The sequence below is a fragment of the Phoca vitulina genome, unplaced genomic scaffold, assembly GCF_004348235.1.
Source record: "Phoca vitulina isolate PV1807 unplaced genomic scaffold, GSC_HSeal_1.0 scaffold2, whole genome shotgun sequence".
NCBI lineage: Eukaryota > Metazoa > Chordata > Mammalia > Carnivora > Phocidae > Phoca > Phoca vitulina.
The window spans coordinates 47,300,212-47,326,149 of record NW_022589705.1 but is presented as its reverse complement, the minus strand read 5'-3'; the positions used below and the strand labels follow the sequence as shown (position 1 = coordinate 47,326,149).

At 34.8% G+C, this 25,938-nt stretch overlaps 1 protein-coding gene across 2 annotated transcripts in view; it reads right to left on the bottom strand.

The window, feature by feature from the left end:
- Positions 1-25,938, bottom strand: part of WDR78 (WD repeat domain 78) — an 89,285-nt gene that overhangs the window by 1,933 nt on the left and 61,414 nt on the right. For both annotated transcript variants that reach the window (XM_032426553.1, XM_032426562.1), the window contains 8 exons: positions 23,195-23,406; positions 18,428-18,514; positions 17,037-17,188; positions 15,149-15,306; positions 14,721-14,842; positions 8,716-8,814; positions 7,640-7,866; positions 5,517-5,673 (listed from right to left, as the gene is read on the bottom strand). In XM_032426553.1, coding sequence (XP_032282444.1) covers positions 5,517-5,673; positions 7,640-7,866; positions 8,716-8,814; positions 14,721-14,842; positions 15,149-15,306; positions 17,037-17,188; positions 18,428-18,514; positions 23,195-23,406 — 1,214 coding nt within the window. The remainder of the gene's footprint in view (positions 1-5,516; positions 5,674-7,639; positions 7,867-8,715; positions 8,815-14,720; positions 14,843-15,148; positions 15,307-17,036; positions 17,189-18,427; positions 18,515-23,194; positions 23,407-25,938) is intronic.

Here is a 25,938-nt window from a genome sequence, read left to right as displayed (position 1 = left end):
ATGGTTCATCTCCCCTTCCGATTCCCCCCCTTCATTTTTCCCTTCCTACTATCTTCTTCTTCTTTTTTTTTTTTTTTAACATATAATGTATTACTTGTTTCAGAGGTACAGGTCTGTGATTCATCAGTCTTACACAATACACAGCGCTCACCATAGCACATACCCTCCCCAATGTCCATCACCCAGCCACCCCATCCCTCCCACCCCCCACCACTCCAGCAACCCTCAGTTTGTTTTCCTGAGATTAAGAGTCTCTTATGGTTTGTCTCCCTCTCTGGTTTCATCTTGTTTCATTTTTTCCTCCCTTCCCCTATGATCCTCTGTCTTGTTTCTCAAATTCCTCATATCAGTGAGAGCATATGATACTTGTCTTTCTATGATTGACTTATTTCACTTAGCATAATACCCTCTAGTTCCATCCACGTCGGGGTTTTTTGATGGCTGCAAATGGCAAGATTTCGGGGGTTTTTGATGGCTGCATAATATTCCATTGTATATATATACCACATCTTCTTTATCCATTCATCTGTTGATGGACATCTAGGCTCTTTCCATAGTTTGGCTATTGTAGACATTGCTGCTATAAACATTGGGGTGCAGGTGCCCCTTCAGATCACTACATTTGTATCTTTGGGGTAAATACCCAGTAGTGCAATTGCTGGGTTGTACAGTAGCTCTATTTTCAACTTTTTGAGGAACCTCCATACTGTTTTCCAGGGTGGCTGCACCAGCTTGTAGTCCCACCAACAGTGTAAGAGGGTTCCCCTTTTCTCCGCATCCTCGCCAACATCTGTTGTTTCCTGACTTGTTAATTTTAGCCATTCTGACTGGTGTGAGGTGGTATCTCATTGAGGTTTTGATTTGTATTTCCCTGATGCTGAGTGAGGTTGAATACTTTTTCATGTGTCTGTTGGCCATTTGGATGTTGTTAAGGGATCATTTTGACAGCTCCTGTTTAGCCTTAATATCTAAACCTCAGTTTTCTCATCTGTAAAATAGCTTGTGATATTAATGGTATCTTAAACTCTTTCCTGACCTACAGTGCTTGATTTAGAGAGAGTTAAATATCTGAATTTCAGTATTTTGTATTTAATTTAATAATAATGATCTTTGTACCAAAGGGGTAAAATAATAATCTGTAAGAGGATGAAACCAAAGATGGAAGATGAGTTTTTAAGAAAGATACTGTGAAAAGATGGAATCGGAAGCAGAAGACCAGAGTTTTCTCTACTACGCAGTGAAGGTGATCTTAAGAAAATCACTGATATCTGGGAATCTTAGTTTCCTTGAAAGTATAATAGAAATATTAACAACCACTTCTAAAAATTATTATAAGAGTTGAATGAACTAATGTATGTAAAAGTGTTTTACAAACTCTGAAGAGTTATAAACACCTGAGATGGTATTACATAAGTCAGTCCTGTCTTTTAGCCTCTACTAAGGATGACATTCCCCATCCTTCAAGTCTTGATACAAAATCAGTTGCCAAGCTTCTTCTCAAACCCATCTCTTTCTAGTTCAGTCTCTCACTTGGACTAACACAAATCACTACTGTAATCTGTTCACTACTGTATCCTTAGCACCTAAAACAGACCCTGTCACATAGTACATACTCAGTAGATATCTGTTGAATGAATGAACTGTCTATACGTAAATACCCAAACTACAGAGAAAAAGATGGCAAACATTTATATACTGAAACATAAGAATAGAAATAGTATCCAGGAGTGATTCTCCACAGGCTACCTCCAGAAAAAAAAGTTGCTTTGTGCAATGCCCCATTGAAATTAGCTTCTGCCAAGTACTTAAACTATAATTCTGTTCAATGCAAGACTTAGACACAGCAACCAACCACAACCCACCAGAAGAGGAGGTGGTGCTTCAACAAACAATAATGCTAATGTGGTGGTAAATCCTGTTGACAACTAGCTACATCACAAAGTTATCACTGCAAAGCTTGGACCCTATACTCCTGATCATGCCAGGCATCAGGCTGATGTTACCCCCAGCCACAAACCCTGAGTTGGTAGGACAGGAGTGTTCTACTATGTCATATCACAAAAATATTCTGGTCCTTGAACACATCAGGGAGGTGCTAGAGTTTCAGAAATCATTTTGCTTAAAACATCCACAGCTCAAGGATCAAAGCTCTTCTCCAGCAGTGCAAGGCCACAGAGGATGATGGGCAATGTAGAGACAAGAGGGAGTCATGGTCCTATACCTATACCATGGTCCTTGATATTCCTCAATGGGTTTCCACCAATGGACCCTGATCCGCACACCTGGTGCATGTGTTATCTGGTACTTTGCCTTTGTAAAACCAGTATTCCTGTGGATGTTCCCTTTGTACCCATCCTTAATCCTGTTCTTCCCTCATCCTTCCCTTCCCAGAGGCAGCCTTTATTATAAATTTGGTGTACATCTTTCCTATAGAATGAAAACATAAGCCTTTCAAAATTTTGATTCACCCTTGGTTAAAATTAATGGAGAAATTATAGGACACAATGTTACTTGATAAAATACCTTGATAGGAAATAATGGTTTGACATTAATTACTTTAAAACTTCAAATTACTATTTGATTATAATTCTCTGAAAAGTTCAGAGTTGTATCAGGTAAACTTGTGTTTGGCTGTAAGTAATACAAAATCTGATTAATAGGTTTTTGTTGAATCTCCCTGAAAAATAACTCTGAACCTTTAAAATATAATGACCAAAAGCATGAAAAACATATTTGTATTAGGAAACTGCATTTATTATTAATGTATGGAATATATTTGTTACAAGGAAGTTTTGCTTACCAGCATTAAAATCATTAACATACATACAACACACATATACACACACACATTTGTCAAAAATGTTCAGACTCTCAGCTTAGCCTTCTGCTCTCAGAGCACACTGCTCAAAATAAAAGATGTTTCTAATGTATATATATAACACATGTTTATCCATCCAACAGTCGATGGACATTAGGGCTGTTTCCATAATTTGGCTATTGTAGATAATGCTGCTATAAACCTCTGGGTGCATGTATTCCTTTGAATTAGTGTTTCTGTATTCTTTGGGTATACATCTAGTAGTGCAACTGCCAGATCGTAGGGTACTTCTATTTTTAACTTTTTGAGGAGCCTCCATACTATTTTCCAGAGTTGCACCAGTTTGCATTAAAAAGAATGAAATCTTGCCATTTGCAACGATATGGATGGAGCTAGAGAGTATTATGCTAAGCAAAATAAGTCAGTCAGAGAAAGACAAATACCATATGATTTCACTCGTGTGAAATTTAAGAAACAAAACAAATGAGCATAGGGAAAAAAAGAGAGAGAGAGGCAATCCAAGAAACAAACTCTTGATTATAGAGAACAATGGTTACTAGAGGGGAGGTGGGTGGGGGTGATGGGTTAAATGGGTGATGGGATTTAAGGCATGTATTTGTGATGAGCACCAGGTCATGTATGGAAGTGTTGAATCACTAAATTCTACACCCGAAACTAATATTACACTGTATGTTAACTAACTGGAATTTAAATAAAAACTTTAAGGTAGTTAGGAAAATCTCCTTAAATGTCCACAGTCAATATGCATGTCAGCCAGTTAAGAAAATACTCTCCAAAACTATTTGGAATGCTTCATTTGTTTCTTAATTGGGAAAACCTATTTTTACCCTGAGAAGAAGAATAATTGTATATAGAAAATATGCAGCAAATCAAGCAGATAATTTTAATATTTTTTGTATTAAGAAACTTGTATATATTTGGCATTTTAAATATTCATTATTTATAAGAGAATTTGCCATTATTAGATTGTATTGCAAATAAATTTGTGATTCTAATTTAAATGTGTAATTGGGTAATTGATTTAGACTTGTGATTGTAGATTGAAATATTATTAATTTGTAAAAAGCACTGGCACATTTAAGAAAATTTAAGATTCATCATATTCAACATTTACTTTATTTTTTTATTTTATCTTTTTTTTATTATGTTATGTTAATCACCATACATTACATCATTAGTTTTAGATGTAGTGTTCCATGATTCATTGTTTGCATATAACACCCAGTGCTCCATTCAGTACGTGCCCTCTTTAATACCCATCACCAGGCTAACCCATCCCCCCACCCCCCTCCCCTCTAGAACCCTCAGTTTGTTTCTTAGAGTCCATAGTCTCTCATGGTTCGTCTCCCCCTCCAAATTCCCCCCCTTCATTTTTCCCTTCCTGCTATCTTCTTCTTCTTTTTTTTTCTTTTTAACATATAATGTATTATTTGTCTCAGAGGTACAGGTCTGTGATTCAACAGTCTTACACAATTCACAACGCTCACCATAGCACATACCCTCCCCAATGTCTATCACCCAGAAAACTTCCAAACTCGTTTTATGAGGCCACCATTACCTTGATCCCAAAACCAGACAAAGACCCCATCAAAAAGGAGAATTACAGACCAATGTCCTTGATGAACATGGTTGCATATTCAACATTTAAAATTTATTAAATTAATAAGAATTCCTTAAGTATCAGATTTGCTTGCCCGTAAGACAACTGAAGTACTTAAAAATCTATATTAAATTTATAAATTAAACTTAAAGGATTTAAAGGAACTTAATTGTTGCAAAAGCTTATTAAAAGTATGTATTAAAATTTGTTGGACTTATAAACAGAATAATAAAATATATTATCTAAATGTAAGAGCTTAAGATGAACTAAGATTTTAAAAATTTTATAAAATATTTGAATGTGAACATTTTAAGCAAAAGTAGACTGAGTAATCATCTCCACATACAAAAGAAATATTAAAGACAAAGGAAAAAAGAAAGGAAAAAAAACCTCACATTACTAACTTATACATGTCTCCTAATACACATGTGCAAGACATTGTATGGTATTTGAATTTTTACTTTTATTGAATTGCTCTGCAAAGAGGCTATGTTCTCTCTCTCTCAAATAAATAAATAAATCTTTAAAAGATAAAAGATAAAATAAAAAATTTAAAAACCGAAAAGTTGAAAAGCCCAATAAAAATAATGGGCATCTAGTGATACTGATGGCTTGTCAAAGTTTTACAACAAAGTTTTCATATTTGAAGATCAGAGTAAGGGAACAGGATAACACTACAGAAACAAAAAAACAAATGCCTATTTCAGGAACATTGGACAATATCTAAAATATTATCATTTCTTGTAAAAGTCTTTGAATATTTGCAGTAAACTTCTTCAGCTATATTCAACAATTATTAAATCCCAACAGTATACTAGGCACAACTTAAAGTTATCCCATGTAACACTTATAATTATTATGCTACAACATTATTGTTTTCACTTTACAGAGAAAAAACACGAGGCTCGAAGAAAATAAGCCTAGTAGACACCCTGCTTAGTAGGAAGCAACTCTTGAGACTTACGTTCTTCCTATTGCACTACACTTAAGATATTTAAGAAATGTAAATTCCTTGTATGACACAAAATTGCATAAAATTACATAGAATAACATAAACTTTTGACTTTTGAGTCTTACCCGGCCAGAATCCAAAGCAGAGGGCATATTTCTTAGTTCATACACAGCAACCTGTCCATCACTGTCACCCACTAGAAGGCAATCTGTTTGTTTGGCAAAGAGAACAGTTGTGAACTTGATTCCAGGGTTAGCAACATTCACAATGAGAGGATCCAAACTGTAATAAAACACTTTCTTTGTAAATTCAGTTGTTGTTATTACATTCTTTTTGTATACAGATTAAGAAAATTCAGGTATTTTCTGTGATTTCATGTGACAAAAACAAAACAAAATAAGCTTCTTAAGTTTCCAAAATCAAAATAATGGCTTCTCAACTCCTTAATCAATCAAACTTGCATTTCTTCAGTGAACTAATTTCAAATAAATAAATTCAAGAAGTTCACAATTAAGATGTGCACTCATAAGTTTAAGCTCCTGTGCTGGTTAAATTTATGTATTAACTTGGCTGGGCTGTGGTACTCAGTTGTTTGGACAACACTCCTCTACACTTTGCTGTGCGGGTGCTTTGTTTAGATGAATTAACATTTAGAGCAGTAGAATTTGAATAAAGCAGCTTACCCTTACCCTCCATAATGTTGGCAGACCTTATTCAATTTGATGAAGACCTTAAGAGAAAAGACTGAGGTCCCTGAAGTGGAATAAAACTGCCTCCAGTCTGCCTTCCTCCTGACTGCAGCATGGACTTCTGATGGAAATTCTAGCCGGCCAGCCTGTAGCGCAGACTTGGCACTTGCCAGGCCTCAGAGTCATGTGAGCCAATTCCTTAAAATAAATCTCTTTCTCTCTTTTTATTGCTTCTGTGTCTCTGGAGAACCCTGACTAATACAACTTCCTTAGTAGTAATACCTTTTAATAGAAGGATATTTTGATCCAAATGAACCTCTGGAATGTAAAAGAATACTTTGAACAAGAACTTTCTCTATTCCCCATCGTCCAAAGCAATCTACTGATGCCCCACAAAACAACAGAAGCAGTGACTTGCATACTTCTGAAGAAATGTCCTGAGAACCACAGTTCTACCAAGAAAATTAAAATCAGAAGTGGGATGAGTTAAGTAATCATTTTATACATTAGTCATCTCATACTCAAATATAAATTGCTTTGTGATATAATCCTTGGTTTGGGGTTCAAACTGTTTTATAGTATAAGCCATGACAAAATTTTAAAGTTACTAAATTATTAACTTCTAGGGAAAAAATGCCATTAAAAATAAACCCATTGAATTTTCTGTCACTTATTTTAAGCAAGAATGTATTTCCCTGATTCTTCTGCTAATAACTAGCATAAAAATCTACAGTATTTTCCAACTGAAGAAGTAAAATCATTCAACACTTTATTCCTGTACTATACCAATTTCCATTTTAAAATGAGAGATGAGTCTAGAGGACACTCTAATAACTTTGGTGTAACACTTTAAATTAAAAATTTTAATTAAATGCATGGCCCTGGGCGCCTGGGTGGCTCAGTTGGTTAAGCATCTGCCTTCGGCTCAGGTCATGATCCCGGAGTCCCAGGATCAGGCCTGCATCGAGGTTCCCTGCTCAGCGGAGAGTCTGGTTCTCCCTCTGCCCTTCACACTGCTTGTGCTCTCTCTCTCTCTCTCACTCTCTCTCTCTCTCTTTCTCTCAAATAAATAAATAAATAAATCTTAAAAAAAGAGATTCTTAAAAAAAATAAAAATAAATGCATGGCCTTTTGAATATGTTTTAAAACAAGGTAAGAGAATACATAAATATTGTAAAAAATAATTATTTTGTTCCCTTTATCTTATTGCAGAAAATCTTCAGTTAAAAACAAACAAGTGCCTCTCTCCATTCTTCTATAAAGTAGGCAATGAAAATTCAAGGTAGCTATCATAACTCATATCAGCCTGTAAAAGTTTGAGATGGATAAGATGACCTACTTTCATTTAAATATTTTTAAAAACACATATGGTCTAAGTAGCTAAAATGAATATAGCATCCTGGCATATATCTTTTACTCGTAGAGGACTCTCACAGTGTAAACTATTACTTGTTTTAAATTAACTAAAATTCCCTCTAACCAATACCAAATCTATCAGGTATCATTTAGTTTAAAATGCTTTTATGAGAAGTATCACCAAGAAAAACATTAACACTTACGTGCTGACATGAAGGTCCCAAATCTCCACTCTGCTCTCATTTGCAGCTGCAAATATATAGGAGGATTTTGGAGACCAGGCAACATCGTAAACAACATAAGTGGTTGGATAAAAGCTCAAAAATGGTGTGGTGTTCTCCTGTTGCCATATAATAACACTCCAATCTGCAGAACAGCTTAAGAACACATCATGACAAAATGGATTCCATGCTATTTTATACACTGGGCCCTAGAATTAGAAAAATAAATTAAAATACATAGATAAATAATATTGAACATCTTATATTTTAAACCTGACCAACAAATTAAAATGCTAAGCTTTCTAGAAGATTTATGCACCATGCATTATTGTGTATTATTTTAGCTGAGAGTAAGGTCATAGATAGAATCTTCCCTAAATTATGCCATATGGAAACATAAAAATAGAGCTGTTACAATACTAACTAAATATTAATACATACTATACTTATTTACTTTAAAAGTATAAGGATTATTTTTTTAAAATGAGGGAGAAAATGAAGAAAACATAGATGGAACAATCACAAAGGATACAGAAAATAAGTATATGCCAGACACATTTTTACTTTGGGATCAGCATGTTGTCACAGGCAAAGTCTTTTAGAACCAAATGAAAATTGTAACTTCCACAACTTGCAAGAAGAGATCAAGAATTTCTAAAAGCCAGGGGTGCCTAGTGGCTCAATCAATTAAATATCCGACTCCTGACTTCAGCTCAGGTCATGATCTCAGGGTCATGAGATTGAGGCCTGTGTGGGGCTCCATGCCCTGCTTAAGATTCTCTCACTCCCTCTCCGTCTTCCCCTCCACACCCCCCAGATCGCATATATGCGTTCTCTCTCTCTCTCAAAAAAAAAAAAAAAAAAAAAGACTATCTAGAAGCCAAATAAGATGCCCCACATGTTATTGATGTTTCCATACAAGAAAGCACTTAATTCAAGTTGGTAATGTTAACTCTGAAGTTGTAAATCTATTGCATGTTAAAAGTACTGTGTATAATACTATTTTTTTCAGAAATATTAAAAGATAAATTTTCCATACCTACTATAATTAAACTAACCTTATGTCCTCTGTAGGTATCAAGGTATTGTTCATTATACGAACAAGAGCATTTGTGAATATGACCTTCTTCAGTGCCAGCCAAATAGATATTTGCATCCTACAACACAAAAAATTAAAATGTATTGGCTTGTGATACATTAGTAAATGTGCTAAATAGAAAATGAGATCCCTCAAGATCTATTAAAATCAATTCTAGAACCCAAACTAGAAATACTATCTTGATCATGGTTGTCTGTTGTCTTTTGCTTTCTATCATGATTTTATAATAATTAAACTACCTGAAGGACTACTATGCAAAGAAAATACAGGTTTGTTCTTTGCTGGAATAGAGGGAAGAACTTAGATCCTATCTAGAAATTAAATGGACAAGCACTGGCTTAAAATGAGGAAGAAAATTTCCAATATTTAAAGTTACCTAATAATGGAACTAATAATGGAATCCAGGGAAATAGTAAGTGTTCTTTTCATTAGAACTAGTCAAAGAGAAGACAGATGACTTAACAGTAATTATTTATGTATATAATGCTGAAGAAATGACTCTGGCTTGGAATGAAAGATTGAAATAAATGGATTTTTAACACTGAATGTATGCACTAAATAGAGATTTTAAGTGTATGTCCTACACTGAAGTCATAGTCAAAAGTTCTGAAAGTCAGGCTCTATGTCCTGGCTATGTAAAGTCAGTATCACCTGGGAGCATTTTAGAGATGCAAAATCTCAGGCCCTACCCCAGACCTACCGAATCAGAATCTGCATTTTAACAAGATCCCCAAGTAATTTGTATGCACATTAAAATTTGAGACACACTGCTCTAGCATGTACCAGTACTTAAGAATGCAACTACTAGATCATGGAATATAAGTAGTTTTATTATTTTTTTTAATTTTTTATTGTTATGTTAATCACCATACATTACATCATTAGTTTTAGATGTAGTGTTCCATGATTCATTGTTTGTGCATAACACCCAGTACTCCATGCAGAACGTGCCCTCTTTAATACCCATCACCAGGCTAACCCATCCTCTCACCCCCTCCCCTCTAGAACCCTCAGTTTGTTTTTCAGAGTCCATCGTCTCTCATGGTTTGTCGGAATATAAGTAGTTTTAAATAACACAATAAAGTATATTTTTTTCCCCAAACTGGTATTACCAATTTATATTCAGCAGTATATAGAAGTTCCCTTTGAGGGTGCCTGGATGGCTCAGTTGGTTAAGCAACTGCCTTTGGTTCAGGTCATGATCCTGGAGTCCCAGGATCAAGTCCCACGTCAGGCTCCCTGCTCAGCAGGGAGTCTGCTTCTCCCTCTGACCCTCCTCCCTCTCATGCTCTCTATCATCCTCTCTCTCTCAAATAAATAAATAAAAATCTTTAAAAAAAAAAAGAAGTTCCCTTTGATCCACATTCTCATCAACATTTGGGTTACACTAGAAATCTTAAATTTTGCCATTGTATGAGGTATAAAATTATACCTAACGGTTTTAGGTCCCATTTTTATGAATATTAACAAGGTTGAGCACATTTTTATGTTTACTGGCCATTTGTATTTCCTCTTCTGTTCATGTCTCTTAACTATTTTACTCATATTTTTTATATTCATTTATAAAGAAGTTCTTTATATATTCTATATATAATTATATATTATATTTATATATCTATATTATATATTCTATTACATATGCTTGTCTATTATAAATGTTGTAAATATCTTCTCCAAGTGTATGGTTTACCTTTTTACTTTCTTAGTATTTGACAGAGAGAGAGAGAGATAGCGAGAGTGGGAACACAAGCAGGGGGAGTGGGAGAGGGAGAAGCAGGCTTCCCGCTGAGCAGGGAGCCCAATGTGGGGCTCAACCTCAGGACCCTGGCATCATGATCTGAGCCCAAGGCAGACGCTTAATGACTGAGCCACCTAGGCACCCCTCTTTGGTGTCTTTTGATAAACAGAAGTTCTCCTTTTAATGTAGCTGGTCTTATAACTTTTCTATATATTAGCATTTTTTTGCACTTTGTTTAAGAAATTTTTCCTATTTTGAGGTACTAGAAATGTTTTCCTACATCTTCTTCTAGAAGTTTTTTGTGTATGATGGGGTAGGTGTCTAATTCCATTGTTATATGGATAATGATTATTCCAACACCATTTATAAGTAGGTTATCTTTCTCTAGAGATCAAGGTCACTGTCTAGAGTTGTTTTTGTCAGTCTATTAAAATCTGAGATTTCCATTCAAGAGATTTATTAGGGAGTTCTCTTAGGAACAATCTCTTTGAAAGGAACAGAAATGGGCAGAGATTTAAGTTGAACTATGATGCAGTTGCAACAGAGGGCTCAGCCCAACCTCCAAGAAGTTCTGGAGTTGAGATAGCCCTTCAGAGTCCTACCTCCAGCCAAGGAAGCCAGACATATTATACCACCATCCTCCACCACCACCAATAAAGTAGTGAAGCAAAATGATAGACTCAAACCAAACCATATCAAAATCAAACTAAATGTAAATGGTTTAAACATCACAATTAAAAGGCAGACATTGTAAGATTAGATAAAAAAGCAAGACCCAACTCTATGTGACCAATAAGAAATGTACTTTAAATATAGAGACATACGTAGGTTAAATGTAAAAGGATGGAAAATGATTTAGGAAACAAAACAAACAAACATGGCGGGGGGGGGGGGTTTGGCAGGGAATGAGAGGAAGACCAAGAAATAGACTCTTAACTATAGAGAACAAACTGATAGTTACCAGAGGGGAGACAGGTAGGGGGATGAGTTAAATAGATGATGGGTATTAAGGAAGGCACTAGTTGTGATGAACACCAGGTGTTGTATGTAAGTGCTGAATCACTAAATTCTACACCTGAAACTAGTATCACACTGTACATTAACAAGAATTTAAATAAAAACTTAATTTAAAAAAAGCATGCTAACACTAGTTGAAAGAATGCTGGGTGCCTACATTAATATCAGATTAAGTTGATTTCAGAGTAAATAATATTACCAGTTATAAACAAAGCCACTTTACAATGATAAGAGAGTTGATTAATCAAGAGAACATAACAATCCTACACATTTATATATCTAAAACAAAGCATCAAGCTAAAAACTGATAGAATTACAAGGAAAAAATAGACAAATCCACAGTTATGGCCAGAGACTTCAGTACCTCTCTCTTAATAACTGACAGAAGAAAATCAGCAAGGATATAGTCAACTCGAACAACACTTTCAACCACTCTAACATGATTGTCATTCATAGAACATTCCACCCAACAGCAGCAGAATATATATTTTTCTGAAGTGCACAGTGAAATTTACATGTAAATATCACTTTCTGGGCTTTAAAACAAATCTCAATAAATTCAAAAGGATTCAGTATAAAAAGTTCATTCTCTGATCATGATGGAATTGAATTAGAAATCAGTAACAGAAAGATCCTTGGCAAAGTACCAAATATTTAAAAACTAAATAGCATGCTTCTCAATAATCCACCCATCAAAAAAGAAATCAAAGGAGAAATTAGAAAGTATTCTGAATAGAATGAAAATGAAAATACAACATATTAGAGTTTGTGGGATGCTGCCAAAGCAGTATTTAGAGAAAAATTATAGCACAAATGCCTCTATCATAAAAGAAGAAAAGTCACAAATCAATGATCCCAGCTTCCACTTTAAGAAGCCAGAAAAAGAAGAGCAAATAAAACCGAAGTAGAAGAAAGAAAATAAAAGATCAAATTAGAAATCAATTATATAGAAAACAGAAGAACAATAGTGAAATACAGAGAAATCAAAAGCTCATTCTTTGAGATCAATAACATTGATAAATTTCTAGCCAGACTAAAAAAAAGAGAAAGAAGAGAGAAGACACAAATTACTAGTAGTAGGAATTAAAGAGGTGATATCACTACATATTTTATAACTATTAAAGGATACTAAGGAAATATTACTATGCCACAAAATTTAATAACTTAGATGAAATAAATTCCTTGAAAGATACAAATTACCAAAGTTCACTCAAGAAGAAATAGATAATAATATAATAATAACCCTATATCTATTAAAAATTTGAATTTCTAGTTGAAAGTTAAAAATCTTCCCAAAAGAAAACTCCAGGCCCAGATGGTTTATTAATTCCATCAAACACGTAATGAATAAATAATGCTAATTGTATGCAAATTCTTTCAAAAAAGTAAAAAGGGAATACTTTTCGACTAATTCTACAGGATTATCCTAACACCAAAACCAGACAAAGACATTACCAGAAGAGAAAACTATGGATGAATATCCCTTACAAACAAAGATGAAAAATCTTAAAATTTTAGCATATCAAATCCAACAGTAGATTAAAAGTATAAATCATGATCAAATGGGATTTATTTCAGAAACAAAAATTTAAAAATTAATGTAATTCATCATGTTAACAAACTTAGAAAGAAAAACTATATAATCATCTCCATAGATGTAGAAAAAGTATTTGACAAAAACCTAACATCCATCCCTGATAAAAGTCTCAACAAATGGTAATGTAATGGGATCTCCTCAATGTGACTGCATCTACAAAAAAACCACAGCTTACATCATACTTAATAGTAAAAGGACTGAATACTTTCTCCCAAAGATCAGAAACAAGAGGGGGATGTTTGTTTTCACCACTTCTATTCATCATTGTGCTGGAAGTTCAAGCCACTATAATCAGGAAAGAAAAAGAAATAAAAGGTAACCAGATAGGAAAGGAAGAAGTAAAACTATTTACAGACTACATGATTATCTCAAATTCTTTATGCCAAGGACATTTCTAGGACACCAGACACCAGAAAAGGATTTCTCAATCCAACACCATTGGTATTTTGGGTCAGATAATAATAATAATAATAATAATAATAATAATAAATATAATAAAATTATTATTATCGTTATCCTTCTCCTCCTCCTTCTTCTTTCCCTTCTCCTTCTTTTTTTCTTCCCCTTGTCTTTCTCCTTCCTCTTCTCCTTCACCTTCCCCTTCCCCTTCCTTTTTTCCTTCTCCTTCTTCTGTGCAGAGGAACACAGTACTTGTCTTGCACATTGTAGGATGTTTAACAGCATCCCTGGCCTCTGCATGTCCCACCTCTTAGAGCTGAAACAACCAAAAATATCTCAAGACATTGTGAAATGTACCCTCGTGATGAGAAATGCCCCTCCCTGCCAACATTGAGAACCACTGTTCTAGAGTCAAGGTGAAATGTGAATTACAAGAATTTGAGAATGAAAGCAGTTAAGAATACAACTACAGTGGTAAAAGTGAAACTTAATAAAGGCTTGAACTACATTAGCAGTGAGTAGGATTGGACTGAAAGGAGTAGGACAATAAGACTTAAATATCATTTGGATAATAGGGTAGAATAGAGTAGGAGCTCAAGTTTTGGTTTGCATAATTAGGTGGATGATGGTGTCACTAAAAAGATGATCATATTACATATAACAGAAAACACATAGGATATGTTTCCTTAGATGTCTGTCATAGTTGCTGAATTTACTGACTCCAAAGAACTTCCAGATAAAAAGAATGAGAAAAAGTAGAACTTCACTAACTGTGCTTTGATTTGATTCTGGTCTTGATAAGCATGAACTTAACTGGTCTTCCTGATCCTCAGAATCATGAGAGTTCCCACTCACACTGACATAGAGGACTGTGTAGTAGATTTGGTTTCTATCAATATGATAAAGTAGCAGAACACCCAAGAGGAGCGAGGAGGGGCATTCAAGTTAAACATGAAGTTGTAAAGAGAATCCTTCCACAGTTCCTCAGAAATAGAGACCTTTCCTCTAGAAAGCAGATAAAGACATGGTACAGCCAACTAGAAGGGGCCGCTCTACCTTAGTTTGGCAGGTATGTCTACATTTGTTTTATTTTTACTTACAAGGCACAATATTTATTAACATGCTAAGACTTTGCTTTGCTTTTTATCTTAATACACTTCAATTACTGGAAGGTGTTATATGCAATAGTAAATAATGGATTGAGATACTTTACCTTAGGATGAAAAGCAAAACACATTCCAGGAGCCTGTCGAGATATCAGAGCTTCACCTTTTTTTTCCTTTTCCCCTCCCTTTTTGCTGCTGCTGGCAGTAGTTCGCCTCAAACGCATCAAATCTTCATTTAAAGAAAAAAACATGTATCTTATTTACCACATGAAAAAGTATTGTATATATAATGTGTGTCCCTTCTACAAAGAATAGTATGATTTCTGCCATCTTTTGCATGTGATTAGGTTAAAATTAGCAAATACCAGAACAAGATGCTTAGAAAAACAATGACAAAGCCCAGTATTTTTTCTTATGTAGCTAAACTAAAATTGGCCACCTCTTGCACATGGCTCACTAGAAATTTTAAGGCAACACATAACAAGAGAAAGATAATTGATTGATAAATATATATGTATGTGTACATTCTTTTTACCATGACAGTCTAGTCCTTTCCGTATAACCCATTTGGAGATTCTTCCATCTGCTGATATAGAAACGAGTATTTCTCTTTTGTCATCACCTGTTGTCCCTCGATCTTGTTCTATCCATTGTAGTTGCCATACAGGTCCCAAATGTTTTTGAGGTGATTCACTAAAATGGGGAAAAGCACTAAATATAGAATCATCATCATAATTTTTAAAAGGACATGAGTCTCAGTCATAAGGACAGCTCCCTGGAGCACTGTGACCTACTTATAGAATGATGCCTTTATTATTCAAAGTTGGACTTTTACTTTAAGTATTTCAAAAAATGGGGAAAATAATCATTTTGTCATGTAGTATTTTTTGTTTTTCTCATTTCTTACAAAAGGAAAATTTTACTGCCTTTAATTATATTAACTGCCATAACAGAAATACAAAAGAAAATATTTTCTTTCTTTTCAGAATATATTTTCCTTACTCTATTCATTTACTTTTTCCTAGATAAGTTATGTAAATTTATTTTGGACACATTGAGTATAAGTATCTTTACCTGTATAAGGATTTTTTTCATAGCTTAAATGAATAAATTATTTAAGTCTTATTTAAATAAACAATTACCTCACCTTTCTTTCTATGTTTCAGGTTTGCCCATTGGCTTGGTTCTCTATATGGCCAGCTTTAACATTTTTCTGAAGAATTAAAATTGCTTCTCAGATTACTGACTGCTTTCCTATCAGAATAATGGGTTGCTCTGTTCATAGTATTGACTCCCTTGATTTTTTTATGCAAATCTTCCAAAGCAATAGTTCTGAATCTTTTAAAAATCATATAGCTTTGATTATTTGGTAAAAGTTATAGATCATCTTCCCAGAAACAAGCACAAAGGCCCATGCTTATAAAACCATGCAAATAATTTCAAAGTTAAGCTTAAGGACCCTGCTTTATACCTATTTTCAGCTCTAGCTAAGTTTATTCAAACACTAATATAAATATACTACTTCATTTTTGCCCCAGTGGTATCTGATCTATTACAAAAACCTAACATATTCAATATTTTTCACTTTTCACCTTTTTATTTTCTCAATACACTTATTCATTCATTCATTTTTAATCAAATACTTACTATAATCCTACTACATGCCTGATATTATGTGACAGGCCAAGGATACAAAAGTAAGACTTAATCCTTGACTTCAAATTGCTTACAGCTCTTCAGGAAGATATATATGTAAACAATATATATACAGTATGATAACCGCTATGATAACTAATACAAATGCACAAAAGAATGGAATGGGAAGGTTATGTGGAAGGGGTGACACCAAAGTAATAAAGGGTACAAACTTTCAGTTACAAGATGAATAAGTTCTAGAGATATAATATACAGTATGATGATCATAGTTAATAATACTGTACTATATACTTGAAATTTGCTAAGAGAGTAGATCTTAACTGTTCTCACCACATACACAAAAAGGTAACTATGTGAGGTGACAGATGTATTAATCAATTTGATTGTAGTAAACATTCCACAATGTATACATACATTAAATAATTACATTGTACCCCTTAAAAAATCACATTGTATGACCTAAATGTATACAATTTTTATTTGTCAATTATACCTTAATAAAGCTGGGGAAATTTTAAAAATTTTTTTAAAAGAATAAACATAAACTGTCAAGGAAGGTTGGTGAGGCGGACAGAGAACATGCAGATTTTAGAATAAGAACATTCCTGCTAGAGAGAGAATATGAGGAATTATTAAATGTCTGAAAAAATAATGGTATCACTCTCAATAACAACATAAACATTCACTCAAAACTAAAAAAACATTAAATTTTTACTTTTCCCTAAAAAAGCACATATTATATGTTTACCTAATTCTTGGATTCTCACCTACTATCCAGAACCGGAACATTACTGTCGCTCTGCACATTATAAATGGCAATGGTGCCATTGTGATAGCCAACTGCTAAAAGATTAGGTGCTCCAATTGAGAAATCCACAGCAGTCACTCCATATGGACTCTGATAAATGCGTTCTGGCCACTGAATAAAAAAATTGTATTACATTTTAAACCTGGTTTTGCAGGCCATAAAAGAGTATAATGGTCGCTGAATGGTGGATTGTCTGGTGACAGGGGAAATGTAAGAAGAGTTAGTCTACATTCAGTTACTCCTCTACCCCTAACTTCTAGTATAGATGAGAACCAAAGGTCAATTAGTCATTTCCTTTACTTTGGTGCATCCTCAGAGTGCAATAATTTTAAGAAATACAGCATGGCCTTCTCCAATAAGTATCATATTTTGTTAATCTTTCAGCAGGATTTGTATGATCATCATAGATCACCTTCTTTAAGAAACAAATAATGGGCTCCAAACAAATTAGCTAGCAATGTTCCTATCTTCCAGTATCTGTTTCAGATGCTTGGATTATCTAGACATTTCTAAACAGTGGATAGAAGAAGCTCCAAAAAACTCTCTAAGGTAATCTTTTCTACAATTCTGTGAAGAGTTTTATTGTTTTGTTTTGTTTAAAGTCTAATCTAAATCCTTTCCCGCTTCTAATAATCTATGTGGAAAAGAAGACAACTTACTGATTATGGATCTTATATCAATCCTTCCACATGTTTAAAATTGCTTCTTCCTTCCTTTCTTTTACTCTACATAAACCCAGCTTCCTAACAGACTGGGGCTATTTATAAAAGCTCTAATCTTTTTTTTTTTTTTTTTTCTTTTTTTTTGCCCTCTGACCCTTTTCTAAGTTTTCTACTTCACATTTCAGTTATTAATTAAAACTAATGTAAAGCTGCAAAGTAACATATTGACTACAACTGTTTGACAAAAAACATGATTGATTCTTATTCTTGAAAAATTCATGCTAATAACATGGTCCTATTCATCTATTTCATGTATTCAGGATAGCAGAAATCTATCTTATAAGGTGATGATTTATTCATACATTAAGAAACAACCCAGTATTAAATGAAACATAATTTTCAAAGGATTTTCATTTGCAAATTTATTCTTCATTTTGATAAAAAATAATGGTTCAATTCTGGATCATCAGATCTAACAACACATAGTAAATGCTCAATAAATATTTATTAAATGAATTTACCCTACACATCAACAAAAACAAATTTTAATTCTTACACATTTAAACCAAAGAAAATAAGGTCTTCCTTGGTCATTTTTTGACTTTAATTATCACATACAACTAGGTACTTTATGAGAATTATGTCAACATTTAATTGAATAAAAATGGGTTTATTCCTATTTGGTTACCATAGGATTCTTTATTGACCAGCAGCAAGCCAATCCTCTTTTTTGCTCTTTAAATCCAAAGTGCCCATAGCCAACAGCCAAAAGATCCTGAAAACCAGCAAAGTATGTTTAAAATAAGAGAAGATGGCATAAAAATATTGGGAAATATATAAAGATGCATATTAATGAACTGTGTTAAAAACAGCAATAAGACATTTCTATTGAGAAAAAAGTACCAGTCTACCATCTATTTTTACTTTACACCTCCATCTTCCAAAACAAAATAATAATCATCATATTTTCAGACTAATGAATATCTAAAAAGAACCAATTGCTAAGAAGTTCTTTTATATATTGAGATAATCTTCCAAGATTATATTACTACATTATAATGTTTTGCAGGTTTTTGAGAATGACCTAATTATTTCAAATATAAAGACAGGGTGCCATGAACTGAATTGTGTCTCTTTTCTTAAAATTCATGTGTTGCAGTCTTAATCCCCAATATCATTATTTTGAGGATAGGGCTTTTAGGAGGTAACCAGGATTAAATGAGGTCATAAGGGTCATAATCTTAATCCAATAGGATTGGTGGATATAAAAAGAGGAAGAGACACCAGAGCTCTCTCTTTCCACCATGTGAGAGCACAGCAAGAAGGTGGCCATCTGCAAGCCAGGAAGAGAGCCTTCACCCAGAACCAAATCAGCCAGCACCTTGATCCTAAACTTCCTGGACTCCAAAGCTACAAGAAAATACATTTCTGTTTTTTAACCCAGCCAGTCTAGGTATTTTGTTATGGTACCCCAAACTGATTAATAAAGCAGGTCATTTCAAGAAATGCTTATAGACAAAAATTTAATAACTGACCAAACCCAGCCTCTTCTTCGTAATCAGAATATCTTTATCAAAAATATATTATTATATTTTTTGCCACAATCCTATTTTCAAGTCAACATCATGTCTCTATAATTTCCTCTGTCTTAAACTACTCTTCACCACTATTCCTTTTACCCTGACATGGACAAGCTTAATCTCTTCTAGACTCAGCATAGGCACCACTTCCTCTGAGAAGCATTCATGAGCCTCTCTTATGTATTCCCACAGCACTAGCTATTTTCCTTATTAAAGCACATAGAGACCATTATACAGGCAGGGTCTATGTATGACTAAATTGCTACTGCAACTCTAGTGCCTTATCAGAGTTCCTGGCACAGAGTGAATGTTCAATAAGTATTTGTAGAATGAATTAATAAATATGATAGATGCTGTTTGTCATATTTTTTAGCTTCACTAAAAATTATTTAACTTTAATCTCAATAGCAATATATTAACTTTTAAAATGCTAGTATATTCAGTTTCTAAAAATGATTTATCTGTCTTTATTACACAGTTATTATTGATTATTAAATCTCACTTATCTAACAAGATGTTTCCAAATATAGTTTTATAAAGACCAATCCATACTAAAACATATTTTATGTTATTAAAAATAATGTGCATAACTTAAATAATGTGTTACCTGGTTTCTATAAAAATGATTACAGAACTTCTGAATTTTAATAACCATAACAACGAGCGTATTTGCACATAGCACCTTATAAGGTGTGGCAGTAAAATAATAAGGCTAATTCTTAAACATACATAGTACAATGCAGTTTAAACAAACAAATTAGTTTTGACCACTTAAAAATACACTGAATGTGCTATGGTGAGCGCTGTGAATTGTGTAAGACTGTTGAATCACAGACCTGTACCTCTGAAACAAATAATACATTATATGTTAAAAAAAAACAAAAAACAAGAAGAAGAAGAAGATTTCAGGAAGGGAAGAATGAAGGGGGGAAAATCGGAGGGGGAGATGAACCATGAGAGACTATGGACTCTGAGAAACAAACTGAGGGTTCTAGAGGGGAGGGGGGGTGGAGAGATGGGTTAGCCTGGTGATGGGTATTAAGAGGGCATGTACTGAATGGAGCACTGGGTGTTATACACAAACAATGAATCATGGAACACTACATCAAAAACTAATGATGTAATGTATGGTGATTAACATAACATAATAAAAAAAATACACTAAATATCCATTCCAAAGATATTGTCATTACACAAAAGGTTTTTGGAATCCCTAACTGAGAATCATGTCTTCAGAAGCAGTTTATAAACCCTAGGAGAAAATAAGTCTCATTACTCTATAATCATCTCTTTTTTTTTTATTAAAGATAAGTGGGGGAGGGACAGAAGGGACAGACTCTTTAAAAAGGCTCCATGCCCAGTGTGGAGCCTGACTCGGGGCTCAATCTCACAACCCTGAGATCATGATGTGAGCCAAAATCAAGAGTCAGACACTTAACCAACTGAGCCACCCAGTCGCCCCTATAATCATCTCTTTTTTAAAAGCAAACATACCGTTCCTACCTTGATGATTCATATAATTTGCCTCAAGATGATTTTTAGTGGCAGTGCAGTTAAGAGCAAGAACCCTGGAGCCAGATGTTTGGGTTTGAATTCTAGCTGTTTCACTTACTAGTTGTGTAACTTTGGGCAAGCTATTTATCCTTTTTGTACTTCAGTTTCCTCATCAACATATTGGGTAAAATAGTACCTAACTCAAGAGTTGTTGTGTTAATACAAGTAAAGTGCTGGCAATAGCACCTGGGACATAGTAAGTGCTATTTAAATATTTGCTATTATTGGTAGTAATAGTTAATTTTAGGAATCTCAAAATTATTTTGCACATTTTCAGAGTCACTAGATTAAGTATATACTGCTGAATATGATTACTTTAAGAAAAATATAAATTTTGGTACTCTATGGTAAAATAATCTTCAACAAAGCAGGAAAAAACATCCACTGGAAAAAAGACAGTCTCTTCACTAAATGGTGCTGGGAAAATTGGACAGCTATATACAGAAGAATGAAACTTGACCATTCTCTTACACCATACACAAAGATAAACTCAAAATGGATGAAAGACCTCAATGTGAGACAGGAATCCATCAAAATCCTAGAGGAGAACATAGGCAGTAACCTCTTCGACACAGGCCACAGCAACTTCTTTCAAGACATGTCTCCAAAGGCAAGGGAAACAAAAGCAAAAATGAACTTTTGGGACTTCATCAAGATAAAAAGCTTCTGCACAGCAAAGGAAAGAGTCAACAAAACAGAGGCAACCCACAGAATGGGAGAAGATATTTGCAAATGACACTACAGATAAAAGGCTAATATCCAAGATCTATAAAGAACTCAAACTCAACACCCAAAAAAAACAAATAATCAAGTCAAAAAATGGGCAGAAGACACAAACAGACACCTCCCTAAAGAAGACATACAAATGGCTAACAGACACATGAAAAAATGTTCATTATCATTAGCCATCAGGGAAATTCAAATCAAAACCACACTGAGATACCACCTTATATCAGTTAGAATGGCAAAAATTGACAAGGCAAGAAACAACAAATGTTGGAGAGGTTGTGGAGAAAGGGGAACCCCCTCACACTGTTGGTGGGAATACAAGTTGGTACAGCGACTTTGGAAAACAGTGTGGAGGTTCCTCAAAAAGTTAAAAATAGAGCTACCCTATGACCCAGCAATTGCACTACTAGGTATTTACCCCAAAGATACAGATGTAGTGAAAAGAAGGGCCACGTGACCCCAATGTTCATAGCAGCAATGTCCACAATAGCCAAACTGTGGAAAGAGCCGAGATGCCCTTCAACAGATGAATGGATAAAGAAGAAGTGGTCCATATATACAATGGAATATTACTCAGCCATCAGAAAGGATGAATACCCAACTTTTACATCAACATGGATGGGACTGGAGGAGATTATGCTAAGTGAAATAAGTCAAGCAGAGAAAGTCAATTACCATATGATTTCACTTATTTGTGGAACATTAGGTATAGCATAGAGGACATTAGGAGAAGGAAGGGAAAAATGAAGGGGGGAAATCGGAGGGGGAGACGAACCATGAGACACTATGGACCCTGAGAAACAAACTGAGGGTTCTAGAGGGGAGGGGAGTGGGGGGATGGGTTAGCTCGGTGATGGGTATTAAGGAGGGCATGTATTACATGGAGCACTGGGTGTTATACACAAACAATGAATCATGGAACACTACATCAAAAACTAATGATGTAGGGCGCCTGGGTGGCTCAGTTGGTTAAGCGACTGCCTTCGGCTCAGGTCATGATCCTGGAGTCCCTGGATCGAGTCCCGCATCGGGCTCCCTGCTCGGCAGGGAGTCTGCTTCTCCCTCTGACCCTCCCCCCCTCATGTGCTCTCTCTCATTCTCTCTCTCTCAAATAAATAAATAAATAAAATATTTAAAAAAAAAAAAAAAACTAATGATGTACTACTGTATGGTGACTAATATAATTTAAAAAATTTAAAAAATTATATAGACTTATTGTTAAAGAAAGTATATTAAAAGCAAAATTAATTAAAAAATTGGGTACATGAGTTTGATATATCTGAAATCGATTATATATTATCTTCTGGTTTAATTTTCAGTATCTGATATGGATTCAGAGAATACCATGTCCCAAGTACATCTCCTAAAATAAAAATATGATGTTTTCATATTAAAGGAGAAAAAAATTATTTTATAACTATTTTTATTTTCCACTTTTTGAAACGTGAACTTGTTGTAAAGGGATGTTAAAACTCTGGCTTATGTCAATTAAAATCCCTTGCCTAAAATCTGAGAAAAAAAAATCTTTGTTAGTACTTGACAGTCACCTTTACATGATAAAGATAGAATTGTTAAAATGTTCAATAACTTACAGGATTTGTTTTATTCCAGGCAAGGCTGCTCACATTAAGACCTTTGGTTAAGTCACAGGAAAAGGACCAAAGTCGTTCCAAATTGGCTGGTATTGTTGACTGTTCTGTACCTATTTCTATTTCTTCTTCCTCTTCCTTCTTAACCTCTTCCTCTGTCTCTTGTTCAAGTTTTTCACCTTCTAAAAAGTCTTCAGGTTCTTCAGGTTCTGGTTCTAAAATTAAATCACAAAAAGAGATTATTGTTCTCTATACCTGCAGGAGGCCCCCAAAGGCTCCAAACAGCATCTCTATCTATGAGACATATCAAGCACCATTGAATCTGCTGGAACATAGGGCCCAAGTGACAGGGCATTCTGAATGACTGCCTGGACCTGTTGTAGAATCCTCTGTTGTTCTGGGCCCCACTCAAAGCTAGCACCTTTTCAGGTCACTCAGTAAATGAGCTGGAGTAATACAGCCAAAGGAGGAATATGTTGCCTCCAAGGAACAAAGAAGTCTACTAGGCATTGTAACTTTTTTTTTGGTTCTAAGAGGGGCCAGATGAAGCAACTTATCCTTCACCTTGGTAGGTATATCTTGATATACCCCATCCCACCAGACCATTGGAAATTTCACTGAGGTGGAAAGCCCCTAAAAATTTTTATCAGATTTATTTCTCACCCTCGGGCATGCAAATGCCTTACCAATAAGTCTACTTCTTGTTCACCAGTTCCAATCAGCATAATATCATCAATGTAATGGACCAGTGTGATATTTTGTTGAAGGAAAAAGTACCTGCAGACTAAATTATGACATAAAGCTGAAGAGTTGATACAACTCTGAGGTAGGGCAGTGAAGGTGTATTGCTGGCCTGGCTAGCTGAAAGCAAATGGTTTCCAGTGGTTTTTATCTACAGGTATTGGGGGAAAAAAGGCATTTTCTGTGTCAATAGTTACATACCAGGTACCAGGGGATGTGTTAATTTGCTCTGGCAATGAAACAACATCTGGAACAGCAACTGCAATTGGAGTCAACACTTGGTTAAGTTTACAATAATCCACCGTTATTTCCCAAGATGCTGTGTTTTCTATGCAGGCAAAATGATGAGTTGAATGGGGGATATGATGGGAGTCAATACTCCTGCATTTTTCAAGTCCTTGATGGTAGCATTAATCTCTACAATCCCTCCAGAAATGTGGTATTGCTTTGGTTTACTATTTTCATAGGTAGAGGCAGGCCTAGTGGCTTCTACTTAGCCATTTCCTACCATAATAGCCCTCACTCCACAGGTCAAGGGTAAAACACAGGGATTCTGCCAGTTGCTAAATATTTCTATTCCAAAGTATACATTCTGAAACAGGGGAAATAACTACAGGATAGGTTCAGTGACCCACTAGACCCACCAGGAGATGGACTTGAGCTAAAATTCCATTGATTACCTGACCTCTCTAAGTCCTTATCTGGCTAATAGACCACAGTGATGTTTTGGGTCTTGTGAAGTTAGTGTCTGTTCAGAGCTAGTGTCCAATAATCCCTGAAATTTCTGATTGTTTCCTTTTCCCCAATGCATATCACCCTGATAAAAGACTATAGGTCCCTCCAGGGAAAGCTGAGAGAAATATTAACAGTATATATTTTCAACAGTATAGTGGGATATCTCCCCTTTATTCAAGGAATTCTGGGTCTGAAAACTGACTCAAATCTAGAAATTGCTTAAAGGGCTATGACTTTGCTTTGGTATTTCAAGTTATACTTCTGCTCACTTGACTCTTCTGTTTATATAGATCATATAAGAATTTAGGAGGAGACCACCTTTTATCGGCTGAACTGTGTCTCCCTAAAATTCATATATTGAAGCTCTAATCCCCAGTACCTTAGAATGTAATGGAGACAAAGGCTTTAAAGAAGTGATTAAGTTAAAACAAGGTCATTACTCTGGGTCCTAATTAAATATGACTGCTATCTTTATAAGAAAAGGAAATTTAGACACATCAAGAGACACAAGGGATGCACATGCACAGAGAAAAAACCATGTAAAGAGACTCCAAGAGGGTAGCCATCTGCAAGCCAAGAAGAGAGGCCTCAGAGGAAACCAACTCTGTTCACACCTCAATTGTGGGCTTCCAGCCTCCAGAATTATGAGAAAGTAAATTTCTGTTGTTTAAGCCACCCAGTTTGTGGTATTTTGTTATGGCAGCCCTATTAAACCAATACAGCACCTACCTATTTCTCTTCTAGGGACATGATGATCAACTAGCTAATGCCATGCGTTTCTGTGAGTCAGACTACTCTGATTTCTGCTAAATCCACCCTAACATCTGATAAATCCACCCTAACATTCCAATCTCCCTAAGCCTTTGGATACCTTTCTCTATAGTGTCCCAAAGTAGTTCCGACATTTCAACTTCATTTAGTGGAAACCACATTTTGATCTAATATTAGCAAACAAGAAGAAAGAAGGAAGGAAGGAAGGAAGGAAGGAAGGAAGGAAGGAAGGAAGGAAGGAAGGAAGGAAGGAAGGAAGGAAGGAAGGAGAGAGAAAAATACTGCAGCATTTTTTAATTGTGAGAAAATTCATTGATATGCATAGATTTTAGCTGTATAGTTTAATGAGTTTTGATAAATAGACACACCAATGTAACCAACACACCAGTCAAGATAGAAAACATATCCATCAACCAAAAAAGTTTCCTCATGCTACTTTCCAGTTAAGCTCAACCCACCACAGCCAAGCACTGGTTTGATTTCTATCACCTCAGATTAGT